This window comes from Lemur catta, chromosome 5, assembly GCF_020740605.2.
Source record: "Lemur catta isolate mLemCat1 chromosome 5, mLemCat1.pri, whole genome shotgun sequence".
NCBI classification, from domain to species: domain Eukaryota; kingdom Metazoa; phylum Chordata; class Mammalia; order Primates; family Lemuridae; genus Lemur; species Lemur catta.
The window spans coordinates 42702327-42721688 of NC_059132.1; the positions used below are offsets into that span (position 1 = coordinate 42702327).

At 39.3% G+C, this 19362-nt stretch overlaps 1 protein-coding gene across 1 annotated transcript in view; it reads left to right on the top strand.

The window, feature by feature from the left end:
• Window positions 1-19362, top strand: part of FARS2 (phenylalanyl-tRNA synthetase 2, mitochondrial) — a 381318-nt gene that overhangs the window by 61967 nt on the left and 299989 nt on the right. The window contains exon 3 of the mRNA XM_045551632.1: window positions 520-651. Coding sequence (XP_045407588.1) covers window positions 520-651 — 132 coding nt within the window. The remainder of the gene's footprint in view (window positions 1-519; window positions 652-19362) is intronic.

The window sequence follows — 19362 nt, forward strand, 5'->3', positions numbered from 1 at the left end:
AAATTTGATAGACTTTATTTTATTTAACTTTTTATTAGCTTTTATAGCTTAATTTTTAGAAATTAATATATATACTTATGGAAATAAAAGTTGATCAGTTTATCCTAAATTGGTCATATTATTGATATGCAAGTTTGGAGGACAATATAGTGAAAATATAGTTTAACTCTGAAATGATGTTATTTTCGCTTATAGAAACTAACAGAATTACCTGCTTTCTCATGATCTTGCCTTAATTTTTTCCTCTGCCAAGTGGCTGCAGGGATTTGACAGATGATTGATTTGGTTTTAGAGGGTCCTGGAATTACACAGTGTTTCTCATATTGGAAAAGACATGCCCAGTTTTTCACGAGTTTTAAGATTTATCACCTTACCTTAATGTGTTACAAATTAGTTTGTTTGCTATTTATTTTACTCAGAATGTAGTAATTGGTGTCATTAGTGGAAGGGCAAATTTGATCACCAGAAAGGGTAGACTGCCTTTTAACACTGTTTGTTTTTTCTTTGGCAACTCTACAGGGCTGGAGATAAGATGGGTCGACTGCTACTTTCCTTTTACTCATCCTTCCTTCGAGATGGAGATCAACTTCCATGGAGAATGGCTAGAAGTTCTTGGCTGTGGGGTGATGGAACAACAGCTGGTCAATTCAGGTAGACAAGAATCCCGTATTTTATTGGCAGGCTCTCTAAAGAACACTCTCTTCTCATGCAGTCTCAATTGCAGTCTTACAGGTATTTACATACTTCTACAGGGGCAGCATCGCCATCTTTCCCTTCTCAGAGTCTCCTCTAGATTTATCTCTGACACTGAACTCTGAAAGAAGTTATTTCTCAAATTTCTTTAGACGTCTTCCTTGTCAGTACTTTGGTGCTGGATTTGTACTTTGTGATGTTGTATTTATTGATATGTTGCTTTGTAATGCCCCAAAGGCATCTGATGCATGTCATAGCAGTGTAATTTGTCTACAAAACTATTTAAGAATGAAGCCAATGCACAATCATTTTTTGTTCTTATTGCATGTAGTATACTGCCCCAAATTTAGCAGGTATTTCACAAATATACGACACACATAAAACACTTAGGTCCGTAATGCTTAGTCGATCATCTCCTTGGTGTAGGCCATGCCACCTGACTGAGGGAAGCTGGCAGATGAGGGTGATGATTAAATTCTGCCCACATCTACAGGTACTTGAGAAAGGTCTTTTTGGCTCTTTTTTGCAGGACCATTGCTTAATAAAAATAATTGCTTCTACACTTAGTTTCACAGCCGTGAGTTTTTTTTTTTTAAACTCACTATCTGAATTTAATTAAAAAAATGTTTTTTAAAGGATAAATCCTCCAGGGGAAATTGATAAGGATTGGGTGTTTGAGCTCACTGCATAGGCAACAAGCGCTAAGTGGAGAGGAACTGATGTGGATTGTTCTAGAGAATCATCCCACCTTGTTCTTGTAGAAGGACATTTGCTATGTGGCCTTGGGGGGCAGCTCTGACTCAGGGTTGGTCATGGGGCCCCCTGCTGCAGAATGGAGAAGAGAGGTCCTTCTTGGTGACTAAGAAACATGGACAGACCATGGGTAAGGGTGTAATATCTGGTTACGGGGTTGGAGAATGAGGATGTGATGAGAGTGGAGAGAGGCAGGATGCATGAAGTGCAGCAGCTTGTGTTACCTGGGCTTGGAAACTGGAGGCCTGGCCTTTCCTTCTTACTCTTGGGTGCCTTCCGTCTGCAGGGGCCTGGACCCAACAGGCTCCCAGATTCCTCTCCATTCCGCTGAGGAAGGCATGGGGGAACGGCCAGCATGTTGCTAGAAGCTTCATGGACAGTTTTCAAATATTGGAAGCGCTCTCTCAGGAGAAAGGGAGCGCGGAGGTTGAAATCAGGGCCTGAACGCATGAGTTGTGAGATCTGGGCTTGGGTGTCTAGAAACCCAGGAGTTTTTGCCACAACTGTCAATTAACAGCTGTGTATTTTCAGACACGATGCTTAACCCTGTGAGCCTTGGCTTTCTCATGGTTAAGATGGGTACAACCATAACATCCTCAAAGTTCCTTTATGAGGATTAACTGAGGTGATACATGCAAAGGGTGTCGCCCACAGGAAACAATCAATAAAAATTAATTGCTGATGTTACATTTAACATTTTTCTAGTAGCTAGAGCCATGGGAAATGTTCAAACAGAAGCTGTCCTGCTTGTCATAGAAACAATTTCTTACCAAGTGAAATTAGTTACTTCTTTAATCTGTAGTAATCTCTGTATCTGTGATTCTAGACTGAGTGAGTGATTTTAGAGGGAAAAAGAAAAGCAAAAGTAGTAAGAAACAGGAAGAAAAGGAAAATCAGCCAAACAGATGTATATGCATCTCAGCAGAAAACACAAAATCCTGGGAGCAAATATGGAAGATTTAATCTCTCCTTGAGTAGGAGCTGTTTTGTTAGTTTTATTTTGTTTGTTCTCAAAAGATTTGAATGAATCCCAGGCTTCCTTCCAGGAGTGCCTGGTGCCAAGGGGCCAGAGCTAAGAAAGCAAATCAGAGGATGATCAGCTTACCTATCGGTTGTCACTTGGAATCGTGCTTCTTTGTATGATTTCCAATACCCTTGATGGGTTTTTATGAGATTTATTTGTATAGTAATTGGCTGAATATAGTTATCTGAAACAGGTTTCCAAGTCATTATTGAACATTAATGAGACTGCTGTTCTATAATTAGATCAGCTATGTTAGGTATTCCTGAATGGAATGGCAAAGTGAAAAAAAAGTTACAAAAAAAAAAAAGACACCTAAGATTCAAATATGTTTGAGAGATTCACAGTGATGGTAGGATGTGCTTCAAGGTTTTGGGAAGTTGTATGTGCAAAATTTAAATTAAATATCTTACAAGAGAGGGAATCTAAAGAAATGGAAGAAGAGGTAATATTATAAAAGAAATTCTGTGTAGACTTTGCTATGTGAACTTGATGTTATTATGGCAAAGTTCTGCTCTGTGTTCTCAGACTCAAATGTGTTCTGTTGTCTGTAGTTAGTTTTTAAACTGTGTGCCTGGCAGTCACTAACCACAGACATTATTTGCCAGTATAGCTGATCTTCTGTTTCTGAGTTCCTGTGGCATAAAGACTGGCTATGTCTACTTCACCCCTCTAGTTTAGTTTTGTCATTATCACTCTTTTCTCCTACGTTGCCTCCCACCCTCCCTTCGTCTTTTCTCCCCTCCCTGTCTCTCTCCTTACCCCTATATAATTGATGGTTGTAGATTCTCCTTCTTTAAGGTTCTTACAGAGGATGAGGTAAGCGCTGACATACCCCAAAACCGAAGAAGCTGCTGAAGCAATGATAGTTGCAGACAGCAGTTGAGCCCCCAGCATGTGCCAGCATCTAGCAGAGCAAGCTTTATACGCTTGCTTTCATTTTGCCTTGATAATAAGGCTGTAAGGCAGCTGCTATTGTTACTTCCATTTTACAAAGGTGATCCAGAGCAAATAGCTAGATAGTGCCAGTGAAAATCGCCCAGGTCTTTCTGACAACGGTTAACTAATATGCTGTGGTACCCAAATAGTAAATTGCATGATTTTGAAGCTGCTAAAAATTCATTTCAAATAATTCATTCTGCATAATGTAGAATGAAGAACTGCAACAAAATGAAACAAACAGCAAACAAAATTTTATTTGTTCTGTAGTTACATCTAAGAAAGGGCTATGCCACCACCTATATTACCTCCTATGATAGAATGCATTTAATTAAAGCATGAAATTAGGTTGTTAATTTGAACAGTCATTGAAAACATTTTATTGTACATTTAAGTGACCATGGCATATATGTGTTTGTGGGCATAGAAAATGGCTCTTTTAAATGGCTTATAGAATTTTGCTTTATTTCTTCTTCCTTAAGTTATGGTGTCTTCACCATTGCTTCTGGACTCCTTAGATTTAGTAAATTTTAATGTGAGTAGTGACCGTTTTCATGAGGATTTGATTGTTTTTTCCTCAGGAAAGTGTTTTGAGGACAGTGCTGAATCACGTCCCCAAGTACTACACACTTACTTCCCACCCGGTTGACTCAGACTGCTTATGCCTTTTCATATGGTAAATGGAGCACAAACATCTGAAACCGTCACCAGGGGCAGCTGTGGGCTGTGATCCATTTATTGAGCCCCTGTGACGGTGCATCAGCCCAGGGGGATAAGAAGCTCTATAGTAGAAAATAACTTTTTAAAGACAAAACCTCCTTCCTTACCTTTTCATTAAATTTTAAAAACTGACTCCTTTGGGAAAACCTTGTAAATGAGTAAATGAATAGTTTCTGGTTTTAAACAATTGTTGTTTGTTTGTTAAATATTTCCTGAAGCCCTTCTAAGGCTATAGAAAAGCAAATAAGCATTATCCCTGCTTTTGAGAATATCACAGCACACAGAGATATAAAAACAAGTGAGTACAGTACCATGTAGTAAGTATTCATAATAGAGGTACACTGGACAAGAGTGTGGGGGGAGGGGAGGGATTAGAGAAGATTGTGCCGGGGCCGTGTCTCATTATGTTCAGAATGGCATATTGATGACAGGTGTTTGAAATGTGCATCCAGAGTAAGTTAAGTTCCTGTTAATATTTGCAAGGAGGGATGTGCTTTGCCTTTGCTTGGATGCCCAGTTGATATACCCAATGCTTCTTTTCCCATATAAATGCGAATCTATTTCTAGTCTATTCTTCTCTTTGGTAGTCGATCTCTATAGCCTGTACGCACACTTACATGGTTCAGTGTGATTGATCTAAGTTGCTGAACTTGTAGATAGCGTGGACCAATGCTGTACCAGGCATGGTGTTATATACAAGTAGACGTGCTATTTATATAGTTAGTGTCTTTTGTGTGGAAGGCACTGTGCTTGACAAAGAGGAAGCTGCAAAAGTGGATTAAGGTATGCCTTCTCCCTGTGAAAACTTATGGTGGTTTGTTCTGTGTAGTAGGGCAGGTAAGATTATATCAGTATAGCATGGTCTTATGTATCAATATAAATGCCATTTGTGAGCATGAGCTTTGTGACATGAACAGAGGGAACTATGTCCATCAACTGGATCCCCCCTGGAGGTTTCACAGAGGAGGTGGCCTTTGAACTGGGCCTTAAACATTGATTCTCAGATATGTGACTAGCAGTCACTTGGAGAGTATATTTAAAATGTCTGCTCATGGAACAGCAGAGTCTGCAGGTCTGGGCCGGAGACTATAATTTGTGTTTTAAACAAATACCCTAGATAATTCTTGTGAATGACCCACACTCAGACCATACTTTGGAAACACTGTCTTGAGGATAGATAGAATATTTTCCTCAATTTTATTGGTGTATAATTAAAGTATAATGTACTAAACATATTTAAAATGTACCATTTGATCATTTTTTGACATAAATATACACCAGTGAAAACATCATCACAATCAAATAAGCATATTCATTGCCAACTAATGCTTTCCCATACCCTTTTCTGTAGTCTCTTCCTCCATCCTTGTCTTCAGGCAACCATGAGCTACCTGCTATCATCATAGATCAGTGTGGATTTTCTAGTGTTTTATATAAGTGGAATCATACAGTATTTATTCATTATATCTAGCTTCTTTCACTCAGCATATACTGATTTTGAGATTTATCTATGCTGTGTGTATCAGTCGATGTTGTTTGTATCAATTTGTTCCTTTTTATTTTGAGTGGTGTTCCATTGTATAAACATACTCCAACTTATTTATCCATTCACTTGTTGATGGATATTTGGGTTGTTTCCAGTTTTTGGCTATTAAATATAAAGCTGTTATGAATGTTGTGTTAAAGTCTTTGTGTGGACATACGTTTCCATCTCTTTTGAGAAAAAAAACCTATGAGTGGAATGTTCTGCACTTGTCAGTCACATCAAGGTAATTGTGTAGTGTCGTTCACCTCTGCTTTCTGTGTTTGCTGATTCTTTTTTTTGGTCTTAGTACTGTGTTAGTTGCTCTTATGGACTTGTCTATTTTTCCCTTTTATTCTGTCAAATTTTCTTTGTCTGTTGAAGCCACATTATTAGGTGCATACATTTTTGTAGCTGTTTTCCAAAGTAGTTGCTCCTTTTATCATTTTGAAATATCCATCTTTGTCTCTGGTAATTTTTTTTGATGTCTGTTTTATTTATATTAAAATATCCATCCCAGCATTATCTTCCTCCCTCCCCAGTTACTTTTATATTGCTGCGTATATTACGTCTACATACACTGAAAACCTCACCATTGCATGTTACACTTTTCCCTTTAAACAGTCATATGCGTTTTAAAAAACTTAAGAAGAAAGTAGTATTATTTTTTATTTACTTAGCTATTTACTTTTTCTCTTGTTTTTTCTTCATTCCTGAAATCCATGTTTCCATATTTCTTTTCCTTTCAGTATGAAAAACTTCCCTTAACATTTCTTATAGATCATGTCTGCTGGTGATGAATTTTTTAGTGTTCTTTTATGTGAGAATATCTTTATTTCCTTTTATCATGAAAGACATTTTTTGTCAAATATAGAATTCTGGATTGATGGATCTTTTTTTTCTCAGTGACTTAAAGATATTCTTCTATTGTCTTCTGTCTCTATGGGTTCTAAAGAGAAATCCATAATCATTTCAATCATTGTTCACCTGTATGTACTGTTTTTCTTTTTTTAAAAAAATTATTTATTATTATTATCATTATTGTTATTTTTACTGTGCTGTCTTTAGCCACTTTCAAGGTTTTTTTCCCCCTTATCTCTGGTTTTCAGCAAGGTGATGTTGATACGTCTCAGTATGGTTTTCTTTACGGTTCTCTAACATTCATGATAGATCTTTTGATTTTTGTCCCAGGAGACTCTGAAACTCTGGTCACTTTTTCCTTCTTTTTCTCCCTGTTTTTCAGATTGGGTAATTTCTGGTCCTCCCTCTTCATGTTCATTGATTCTGCTGTTTGTCATCTCCATTCTGCTGCCTTGATCATAAAATACATTTTTTTCCCCAAAGCTTTTTTTTGTTTGTTTTAAAATTTGCATTTGGTTCTGTTTTTCTGCTGAGAATTCCTACATTTGCATTCCTATGAAGGGTGTTTTTCTTTACTTCATAGAGCAAAGTTATACTAATTGCTTTAAAGTACAAGTTGAGTATCCCCTTATCTGAAATGCATGGGACCAGAAGTGTTTCAGATTTTGGATTTTTGTTTTTTAATATTTGTGTTATACTTACTGGTTGAGCATCTCTAATCCGAAAATCTGAAATACAAAATGCTCCAATGTGCATTTCTTTTGAACATCATGTCAGTGCTTAGAAAGTTCCAGATTTTGGAGCATTTTGGATTTTAGGTTTTTGGATTAGGAATGCTGAACTTGTATCTGTCTGATAGGTCCAATGTCTGGATCATTTCGAAATTGACTTCTCTTGAGAAGTGGTCACATTTTCCTGGTTCTTTGTCAGGTAATTTTGAGTTATATGCTGCACATTGTGAATGGGGAGTTGTGTACACTCTGGGTCTACTTATTGTGTCTGTCCTGTACACTTCAGGAGTTAGTCCAAAGCTTGTGTGGCTGGTTCAGATTGCAGTTTAGTTCTCTCAACTTCTTCTGTGCTGGTTTAAGTCTGTGCTGTCCATGTGTCACTCTAGGGTTAGGCTGATACTTGTGCAGGTTCATACATAGAATTGGGTCATTCCTTCTGGGCTCTCTGCACTGCAGGATTTTACCCTCAGACTCTCCATCTCACAGAATCGCCTTACCTATGTACAGAAAGGCAGGTTTCTCTTTGAGTTTGCTCTGCAGCTAGCACCCACCTTTGGTGGGTGAGGAAAACAACCAGGAATTTCACCCCATGTGAGTTACTTACTTTTGTAAGTTTTGACTCTCCTTCATAATTCCATGGTCACCTATATAAAATGTTAAAAATCTTTATGTATATATATAATTATCAGATATATCTATATGTAGAAATCATATACATTTGATAAAAATAGAGTCACACTTTCAGTATTTTTTGTATTATGGCTTTTTTCTCACAAAAAATATGACCTGAATGTCTTCTCGTATTACCAAATATCCACCCACAGCATAATTGTTAATGGCTGCATAGTCATTGTGGATGGATCTTTTTGGCTACCCCATATTGATGGGCAGTTGACAATAAAGTCTTTATACATGTGTCCTTGTACACTTGCCTTAGTATTTCCCTGGGATAAGTTTATAAAAGTGGAATTACTTTTTCCTCCCAAGGTTTATGATGCAGATTGCCATAGGCACATTGGAGAAAAGTACCTGTAGTATTTGAAAGTATTACTATTTATTTTCTCACATACTCACTAACACTGAACACTATCAATCTCTTTACTCTTTACATTTAAGAGGAAAAAAATTTTGTACTGGTGTGTTTTTTGTTGTTTTGTTGTTTGTATTTTAGAGTTGGGGTCTTGCTGTGTTGCCTAGGATAGACTAAACTCCTGGGCTCAAGTGATCCTCCTGCCTCAGCCTCCTGAGTAGCTGGGACTATAGGCAAGGGCCACCACACCCAGCTTGCACTAGGATTATTTTAATTTACTTTTTTCTGGTTACTAGGTTAGTTGAATACATTTCCACAAGTTATTGGCTCAGTTTGTTTTCTAATGGCACTTGAAAGGATGCTAGGATATATTCTGCATGTTTTCTTTTTATTCTCCCACCCCAAATTGTAACCTTACTCTCATCTTTGTTGAAGTTGCCTATATATCCCTTCCTGTCAGTATTTTCACTCTTTCCCTCCCTACCTCTCTTGAGCAATCACTGTTGTGAATTTTATATTACTACCTTGATTTTCATTGTAGCTTTACTGTGTATATCGTCAAACAAGTTAACTTTCACCTGCTTTTATATTTTAATAAGTGGAGTCACACTATAAATCCTTTTGTGACTTTAGTTTTTCATTCATCATTGTGCAGTTCATCTGTGTTGTCATTTGCAGAGTTTTAATTCATTTGTTTTTCACTGCTTAAATTGTATTGGATGAATATGCCATAATTCACTCATCCATTCTTTAATGGATATTTGATTGTTTCCAGTTTTTGTGCTATTACAAATGCTACTGCTGAACCTTCTTGGGTAATACATCTGAATGTATAGATGTAAGAGTTTCTTTAAGGTATATTTTATCTAGCAGTAGAATTGCTAAGTTAGTACTTACAAGCATCTTCAGCTTTATTGAATATCACCAAATTATTTCCGAAAATGGTTGGCCCAGTTTACATTGCCTGAGCCTTTGTATGAAAGTTCTTGTTGCTCTGTGTCCTCTTTAACTTGACATTGTTCAGCTTATTTTGGCAATCTGGTGAGTTTAAAATAGTATCTCACTGTGGTTTTCATTTGCATTTACCTGATTACTATTAAGATTGAACACATTTTTATATATTTGACATTTATAGTTTTTATTTTGTTTATTTTTCAGGTAGGGCTCATTTTTATGTTTTTCTTAACTGATTGGTAGGAATTCTACATACATATTGGATAGGATACTAATCATTTGTTGTTTCTGTGTATTAACAATTATATTTTCCAGGTTTGTGGCATTTCTTTCCTTTTTTTTAAGTTGCTCTTTCATAAATGGAATATATATATATATTTCTTGAGCAGCTTTAGGTTTCTTTATATAATAACATTCTCTAGAAAAGTCACTTCGTCAGGGAATGTGAGTAGGTGTAAGTTGACAAGTTCGTGATGATAACCCTTTTGCTTGTCATGCTTGATTCTGGTAGCTTCAGTCTCTGATGTTATTGCTATATCATTCATATTTTCAGCATTGAGATTCTAAATATTTAATGACTTTCAAGCATCTACCCTCTCTTTTCTAGTGTTCTGTCAGATTTGGTCCCACCTTCCATGACAGTTTCTCTTGGCTGGGAGGGTGTACTTTTGGATGTGCTTGTTTGACTAGGAAGTGTAGCTCAGAGCTTGCCTGGGGATCCCATTTATGCCATTTGCACAGAATTGGATTTATTTCCTGGTATATTTTTTAGTTCTCCCTAATCCTGCTTCTAATGCATGCCACCCCTCCAATATTACAATTACTACAATAAAAGTAAAGGCTTTGGCAACTTGATTCAAGTTGTGGTATGTGTCTACATTTCTGATGTTTTTGCAGCTGTTGTGATATGTGTTGTATACTGTCTGTGGCATAATTTCCATACATAGCAAACTTCTGGAAAGCAGAGATTCTGTTCTGTATGTTCTTCTCAATGTCTAAGGTCTTGTATATTTGGCAGCTATATGTAGCAACTGCCATTTAATTTCCTAGTCCTTTGCCATCATTGTGGACTTAATTTTCCATTTTCAACTGTTTTTTTTCCTGTTGTCTTCCCCCATTCTTAAAACAGTAACCTCAATAACACAACCCATACATTAGCTTTTGACACTTAGAAGCTGGTGGGGTAGTTTTTGAGTGCCCAAATAAGAGATGTGGATTGGAAAGAAATGGAAATTTGGCAAGTTTGGACTGCTGAAAGTGGTCACTTCTTTCATTAGACTCCATTATTGTTCCCAGTTCCTTACCCCTCCCTGTGGCCATACACTTTGTCCTGTGACTTTGAAGCACTTTCTACTGTGAGAGGAATATACTACTTTGCTGTATTGATTGGGGCCTGGCCCTGTGACTGTTTGGCTAAAGGGATATTAGCAGATGTGATAGGAAAAGAGGCTTGAAATGTACTTGGCAGTTGATTTTGCCCATTTGCTTCTGTCATTATGAGGTGAACATGCTGTGTGTGGGTTGCTGGTTCCAGAAGAGGAAGAAGCATGTGGAGTGGGCCTAAACCAACCCTGAGGCCTGAAGCCCAGCCACGCTGGACCGACTGAGCCCTCGCCTCGCAGACGTGTGGTTGTTGTTGCGTGCCACTGATACTCAGCTATAGCTGAGCTCACCAAGGGCTCAGAGTATCCATAAGATTCTCTCTTCCAGTATCATTTCACAGAAAATTCAGATGAATTCACTTATCCCTTTCAAGTATTTCCTCTCACCTCCCTTTCTAGTTTAGCAGGAGAGATGTTTGAGAAGAGTTTGACTTTTTCTACTGTCCTCCCTCTGTAGAGAAGCAATTGAAATAGTTTTTGTGTATTGAAGTGTGTTGTGATGGTTCTGTAAACCAGACAGGGATTGGGGGTGGCATTTATCTGGAAAGTCCTCCCCATGGGAGGTTTTTGAAATGCCACTGACTTATGGAAGATCCTGTGTGTGTGCATGTGTGTAAGCGTTCCCAGAATAACATTTTTAAAGTTTTAGAGCCAGGTATCGGAATTTAATCAGTCTTAAGTAGAAGACTCTAGAATCACTAGAATATAAGCATCATGAGGGCAGGGAATTTTTTTTGTTTTGGTCACTGTTATATTCCTAGTTCCTAGAACAATGCCAAGCACATAGTAGGTACTCTCTATACATATATAAAATGAGCAGATGGGTACATGAGTGGGTAGAACCCCTCAACTCCTCATTCCAATGTTTATTATTCTTTCTCCAGGTTCATAGAAACAACAAACTTTGGGGGGAAACAACCTAATTTTTCAGGCTTGCTCATGGCTCTTTCTGCCTCAGCTCTTCAGTACAATTCCTAGTTAATAAGGATGGTGCAGTGGGAGCCCTTGGGCCTTGGAGCTAAGATCTGACCCCAGTCAGGCCTGGCCACTAGCTGGGCTGGAGATCTTAGACAAGTCCTGTGGGTTTCAGTTTCTTCATCTGTAAAGTAAGGGTCCCAAATTATGTAATTTCCAGATTTTCTTTTAGCTCTCAAATCTATGATTCCAGCCTCCTAAACAACCCAGAAATTCTTATTATTAATAAACGCCACAGGAGATTGTGTTTTGTTTTATAGCACCACATGGAAAATTGCATAGCAGCAGGACTTGCGTATATATGGTTGGTTAATCAGGGATTTTTTTCCCCCTTAAAAAAATTCCCAGACCTTAAAAAAAAAAAAAGAGGATGCTCATATAATTGAATTTTATTTAAAGTATTTATGAAACTCTTGCTTCATGGGATCACTGCAGCTTTGCAGGCAGGTAGTGATGTGCTCTCAATGGCTCAATTTTATTTTCTCCCTTGCAAAAAGGCAATTTAGAAGTTTAGGAATTATTTATGGTACTGTGGGGATAAACACAATCTGCTAAGTTATTTTTCTTGTATCATTTTTTTCAAGGTTCATTCCTGTATTTTAGGCTGGAAGCAATGTCTTCATGAAATGGCCATGTTGTCAATGTTCAGGGATAAAATGAGGTAATGTCATGTGGCAAAATTTATGCCAGCTTTTTAAGTGGTGAGTTTTAATTGACATAATTTAGGAGTTGGATGGTATTAGGTGATTCTCAGAAAAAAGGTTTGCTAGTCACCCAAGTGTGGAAAATGATGGGTTGAAAAGTTTGACAGTTTTCTTTATTGGAGAGCATCTCTGAGCTAGGAAGAAGTAGCTCTGCGTGAGAGATGGCATGTGCAGCACTTCTTAAGCTTATCTGACCACAGAATCTCTTTATAAAAAGATCTCTTTTGTCCAACGTATCCTAAGAAGGACACTTAGGAACATGCTTATCCATTGGTTGCTGGGATTGACAATAAACTAGGAGGCTGATAGAAATGTATTTTGGGGAAGTAGCAACAAACTATAATAAGATACTCTTAAAATTTGGCCTTGAGGTATGCCTTCAATCTGAAGGGGAACAGCAGATATTAACGTAAGTAATTTAGAGCATCCATTTAGCATTTTAGACTATTTGTCTATGGAACCTTGGAATTTGAGGGCTTATAGACCTTAAAGATGATAGCAAGGAAAAGCTCCCAATCTATTATGTGTATTTGATAATTCCATTTATTAGATCCAGCCTTCCATCTCTTCTTCCATTCTTTCAGCAAACCTTTACTACTTATCTGTGTGACAGCAACCATGCATAGGTGCTGCAGATAGAAGTGGTTTCTGCCTGTGAGGGACTCACGGTCCAGTGGTAGACTGACAGGTAAGCCACTGTGTCCAGGGAGCTGTGGTGACAGTGCGGGGGGAAGTGGCTCCTGAGAGACTGTGCAAGGCTCCATCTGAGATGTAGTGCTTGGGCTGAGCAATAAAGGTTGAGCAGGTTACACAATGGGCAGAGTAATGAGATTTTTAAAGTAAATTTTGTTGTGTATATTTAAGGTATACAACATGGTGTTATAAGATATATATAGTAATATGATTACTGTAGTGGAACAAATTAACATATCCGTCATCTCACATAGTCATCCATTTTCACCCCTGTGCCATGACAGCATAGTCTACTCTTTTGCTTGCGCACAGAGATGCAGGGAGTGAGAGGCAGCGCTGTGTATCTGGGAAGACTGATTCATGTGGATTGCCAGAACACACCAGAAGCCAGTGATTTAAGTCAAGCAGGTGGGAACCTAGATAGGGTCAGTTCCGGAAGGGCTTGGAATGCAAATGAAAGACCTTAAATCTCATGTTTCTGGTAGTAGTGAGAGATTGAAAGATTTTAAGTAGGAGAATGGCCTGATATGATGAGTGTTTGGGAAATTGGCGTTACTGTGGAGAGAGTGAGTGGAAGAAATACAAGTTCAAAGGCAAGTAAACAGTCTAGACTCTAAATGATGAGAGCAAGAGCTGAAGCAACAGTAGTGGGGAGAGAGGATACCCCAATTGCTGTGCCTTTTTAGAGTTATCACCAGGCTTTGTGTGCAAGGGGGATACATTCCTGGCATGAGGAAGAGGTCATGGGCTGAGGGATCAGTTAATTCTGGCTGCAACTCTCCCAGGCACACTCAACACACAGAACCTTTAGACAATGCCCAGCCACTGGTATACCCTCCAGAGAACTGTAGGTGAATTCCACCACCAGCTCCCCCTCCCATTCTGTACTTTAAGTTGCCCAAGCCGTAATAACTAGCATAACCTTTCTCAGCATGGAGGCCTTGTTTTAGGACCTTATTCAGAGAAGTGCAATCTGTTAGGTGAAAGCACTGGTTACCTGGGCGGGCAAAGTGTTCATCAGGTGTTTACTGAGGCAGGGGTAGGGGTGGTGGGTGGCATTTGTGAGAAAGGTAGATGCTTGGCAAGTGAAGATGAATGAGGCAGAGGCCCTGTCCTTGAGGCATTAATGGTGTGCTGAGGGACCCAGTCACACAGAGAGACCCATAGCAGACACCTTGTTGTGCTAGGTGGCAAGTGGGGCTGTGGGAGTCAGGGAGGTTGTCCCAGAAAGGTTACCTTGAAGAGCTGTTATTTTACCTTGATCTTGAAGAATGTGTAGCACTTTGCCAGGACAAGAGGCAGGTAGGGCTTCTAGGCAGAGGATACAACACATTCAAAGATACGGAGTTCCAAAAGATCTGGAATGTTTGAAGACAGGGAATTTCAATGTGATTGGGGTAGCGTAGGGGGCGATGAGAGAGTGATGGTGGGAGCTAGATCGAGAGAAGCCTGGAGTGTGAAGGGCTTTGCGTGCAAAGCTAAGGAGTACGGACTCACAGCTATGGTTATTGACCCAAAGCAGGGACTTACTGGGGAGGATAAGGGAACCACAGAGTGGAAGGAGGGAGGCAGCCCCTTCACATTTATTGTATAAATTTATTTTCTAGGTAGCACATTCATTTGGCGGGTAGTGTGTGTGTGTGTGTATATACACTCTTCCTTCCATTGCTTTCCCATCTTTTTTTTTTGTATCCTTCAAGTTTTTTTTAACTAATGCAAATACAAATATATATTCTTTTTTCTTCCTTCTTAAAACCCAAGTGGTACATGATATGATTTTATATCTTTTTTGTTCACTTACAGTATATTTTAGAGATGTTTGAATGCTAGAGAGCATGTTCATTTCTATTCACAGCTGCATGGTTTGCCATTGTGGATATGAACCATAATCTCTTTAACCAGTGCCCAATTTATAAGCATTTTGTGTTGTATCCAATCTTTTGCTACAATGTTTCAGTGAATAACTGTACATATGTCACATATCATATGTGAGTATATCTGTGGGATTCATTTCTTGAAGTATAATTGGTAGGTCAAACGGTATATGCACTTATAATTTTTATAGACATCATACCTGTTAAGTATTTCTAGGTGAAGCAGCCATATCTGATATGTGAATTGAATGGGGGAGAGAGGTGAGCAAAAGGGAGGTCAAGGATGGTGCTAAGTTTAGACTCAGTAACTAATGACACCATTTCACAAGTTGGAGACAGAGAAGGCTGTGTAGGTTGCACCCGAGCTTTGGACCTGTTACGTCTGAAGTATCTGTAAGACATCTAGGTGGTACTATGGAGATGGTTGGACGTCAAAGACTGGAGAGTGTAAGAGGGCTCTGTAAGGGATTTTGGATTCATCATTGCAGTTAAAAGTCATGAAATTAGGGTAATATAGGAGAAAATCATCATAGAGAAAGAAGAGAAGAGCTAAGAAATACAAAGTTTCAGAAAAATAGACATTCTGTTGGGTTCCTCTATCTATTGAATTCACTTGAATTCATCGGTATAAAGGGAGAGTTCTCACATGGTTCAAGTCTTTATTCATTCGTTCATGCATTTATTTATTCAATGTTTACTGAATACCTAGGACTACAGATTGAGTATCCCTTGTCCGAAATGCTTGGTATAAAAAGTGGTTCAATTTTGTATTTTTTTTTTCAGATTTTGGAATATTTGTGTTATACTTATCAATTTGGTATTCCTAATCTGAAAATCTAAAATTAAAAGTTTTCCAGTGAGCATTTCCTTTGAGTGTCACATTGGCCCTCAAGATGTTTTGGATTTTGGAGCATCTCGGATTTCATATTTTTGGATTAGGGATACTCACGTATACCAACTAATAATAGAAATACTGCCATCCCTAGGTATAAGTGGGGACTGGTACCAGGCCTCCCAAATATACCAAAATCTGCACATACCCAAGTCCTGTTGTCAGCGCTGTGGCACCTGTGTGTATGAAAAGCTTGCCTTCTGTGAGGTTACACGTCCTGTGAATACTGCATTTTTGATCTGTGTTTGGTTGAAAAAAGTTCATGTAGAAGTAGACTGGCACGGTTCGAGCCCGTGTTGTTCAAATGTCCACTGTGTAAGGCTAGAGATGGCCCCTGCTTTCCTGGAGCTCCCAGTTAGGCGGGCCATGAGGACAGGTGAATGTTCAATGGCAGAGTGGTGTGATGCCTGCTGTGAGGAGAGCGGTACATTGTACTGTGGGGACAGTGGGAGGTGGCATCTAGTGGGACTTGGGGGAAGTTTTCAGAAAGCTTCCTAATCTGAGTGCAGTTAGTGGTGACAGGGCGCAGGGAGGGACATGTGCCATGGGCCAGCGCTGGGCAAGGTTGGTAAGGGGCCAGGAGGGAAGCGTCTGAGGGTGGCCAGCCCTCTGGGCTCTGTTGTGCCCACTCCACTGTTACCTTATAGTGTGAGAGCAGCCATAGCCGTAGGTGAGCAAATGAGTGTGGCTGGGTCCCGATGACTCTTTACCTGTGGATACTGACAATTGCACAGAATTCTCATGTGTCATGAAGTAGTATTCTTATTTTGACATTTTTCAATGATTTGAAAATGTAAAATTCATTCTTAGCTTGTAGGCCATACAAAAACAGAGTTGGGGGCTAGACTTGGCCTCCAGGCTACAGTGTGCTGCCTTCAGCAGCAGCATGTGCGGAGGTTGAGTGACAAGAGAACACATAGGGGCTTCTGTAATGTCCTTTTCTTACTAGTCTCCTTGCCTCCAGGGTCTCCCTGTTCCCATCCACCCCAAATGCAATCACTGGGTACATCTGCCTGGCCTCCTCTTTCATGTTTCTGTGTTGTTCTGAAAAGCCCTCAGTGGTTCTCCAGGAAGGTATTCAGGGTCCTCCCCTCACTCTGCTTTGTTTGCTGCAACTTCCTTTCAGGGGGGTTTGGGGAAAATTCTATTCCATTGACAGTAACATCGTATTTTAGACATGACTGGGGGTACTATGAACACTGACGGGCTTTCTCAGCCACTGCTCATTCCTGCGTATGCATACATAGTTTGCCTGCATTCTCAGCTTTTTCTATATTTCCTGGGAAAGTTACTTTTGGATTAATTTACATATAAAAGTCCTATATTTTCATCTTATTTTTATCCTGCTACCTCAGGTGTAGGGAAATAAATGAAAAAGTCTTCAAATGTTGACTTCTAAGGCTTTATTACCTCAGACAGCTTCATTATGTTTGTGGAAATCTAGTGTGCTTTGAAGGAATTAATCTAGCTTTACTTGCAATCTGTATGTGTTTACATAGAATGAACAAACATTGCATTACGTTTCATGAAAATTCAATTATTCCTGTCTCCAGGAAACATGTTCTGCTTAGTATTTAATTCCCAAGTAAGTCAGGGTGATGGCTCTTGAACTGTTGTAGGAATTGGGGATTTTGAGTTCACTGGACATTCTATAATCAGTGGAGGAATGGCCAGTGGAGACTGTTCATCACTACAGCCTTGAGTCTGTATCTGAGGTTACCGGGGACTTTGGGGACATCTGTCTCTGTGGCATGGGGCTAATATAAAATCCTCTCTAGACGCTTTTAAGAATTAAAAGCAGCAACATTAAGGATGCTGTTCCACATGATTAATATTTTATTTTGGAATTCATTCTTATATATGGTTTATTTATTCAGCAGGCATTTTTTGAGATCCTCCTGTGAACAAAGCACAATAAGAGATGGAAAGGGTAACAATCGGCTGGTATTCATTTTCTGTTTTGGTTGGTTGGACCCTACTTAACCAGTAAGGATTGGTTAAATGTTGGTTGTTTCTTGAAACATTTCCTGATTCTGTACACAATTCCAGCAACTCCCACTGTATATTGTTATTGCAATTAAGCAGTTATTTTATAGCAACATCTGTCACATGTCACCACCATATCTTTTATAGTTATATGATAGTTACTAAACTTACCCTTTTCTCCCGCAAGACTCTAACCTCCTTGAAGGTAGGAACCATACTTAATTCATTCTTGTTAGTGGTTGTGATATTAAAACATATCAAGGAAATGGTAAGCAGGGTTTTCTGTGGGCAGATATATGGGTGAAATGGCCTGGGGTGGACAGCTGCCGAGGGGGACAATTTGAGTCAGGCTGAGGACGTGGGTTACTTACAGTCTTTGGGGATGAGGTGTAGTTGGGTGTAGCACAGTACTAAGAGTTGAGTGTTGATCAGAAAGCTAGCTTGGGGGCTGGATCAGTAGGCACGGAGGCCATGCTTAAGGGTTTGGTGTGGGGCACCACTGAAACTTTCTGAACAGAAACCATGTGACGAGACCCACGTGGCCTCTCAGATCCTTCCTGCCCTGGCCTTCGCCTGCCTCCCTCTCTCTTTCTCTCCGACTCTTGCCTGGAGGTACTCCATGCCCCGAGGAGCTCTTGAATATGCCACGTTCACTCTGTTCCGTGTTTCCCGATGGGATCCTGGGCCTTCCTCACGCCTATTTGTCAAACTGTGCTATAGTTTGCTTTTTGCTCTGCCTTTGCACAATTCACACTCTATTTAAGGAAGGAGGTCAGGTTTCTTTATTTCTTTGTCACCAGGGCTTCACACATGCCTAAGTTTTAGTAGGTACTCCGTAGATATTTATTGAATCCCTGGATGGGTAAATGCATTTTGGCACAAAACCTCCACTTCTGGACTGAAAGATAGATTGGAAGGAGCAGAGATGGGAGGCAGTGAGATCGGCCAGGAGCCTTGCACCTAAGAGAGAAACATGTTTGAATTACAGCTGTGGCAGTAGAAATTCAAAGGAGGACATAGATTCTGGAGACCTGGGGAAGTAGAACTGACAAGACCCATTGAGCATTGGATAAAACGGATGCTGTGAAGGGTCAAGGGAAGCAGAAATGTTAAAAACAGGAGCTGGAAGCCTATGCGATCATGTCACTCTCTAGATGTTTTGTGGAGGGGCGGAGGAAGCTATTCCTTGTAGAGTTGATTGAAAAATCAGCTTAACTGAGGATTAACTGCCTTGCTTTGGAAAACTCTACCTCCAAAGGTTGCACATAAGAATAAATCGGGGAGCACCAAAGCATTCTTTGCTTAATTATTTAATTCATTTACAGATTTATTTACAATGCAATTCTACAAAGGCTATGAGATAGTGACATCTATAGACATAGATATATCTGGATAAAACAAAAACTGAGGGGCAAAGGGAAAATAAGAATGGGAAAATAATAAAGCTGGGTTAAGGTTGCAACAAAGAAATACACATTTCTTTCAATTGCGACAAACATAGATTTGGCTTTCAGCTGCCCAATGGTGAAAGGAAGGAAGGAAACATAATTAATTAATGCCATCTACAGTGTCTGTAAGATAAAAACATGCTCTTTTCTTTTTAGGGAAAGCACAATATTCTTGACACAGAAA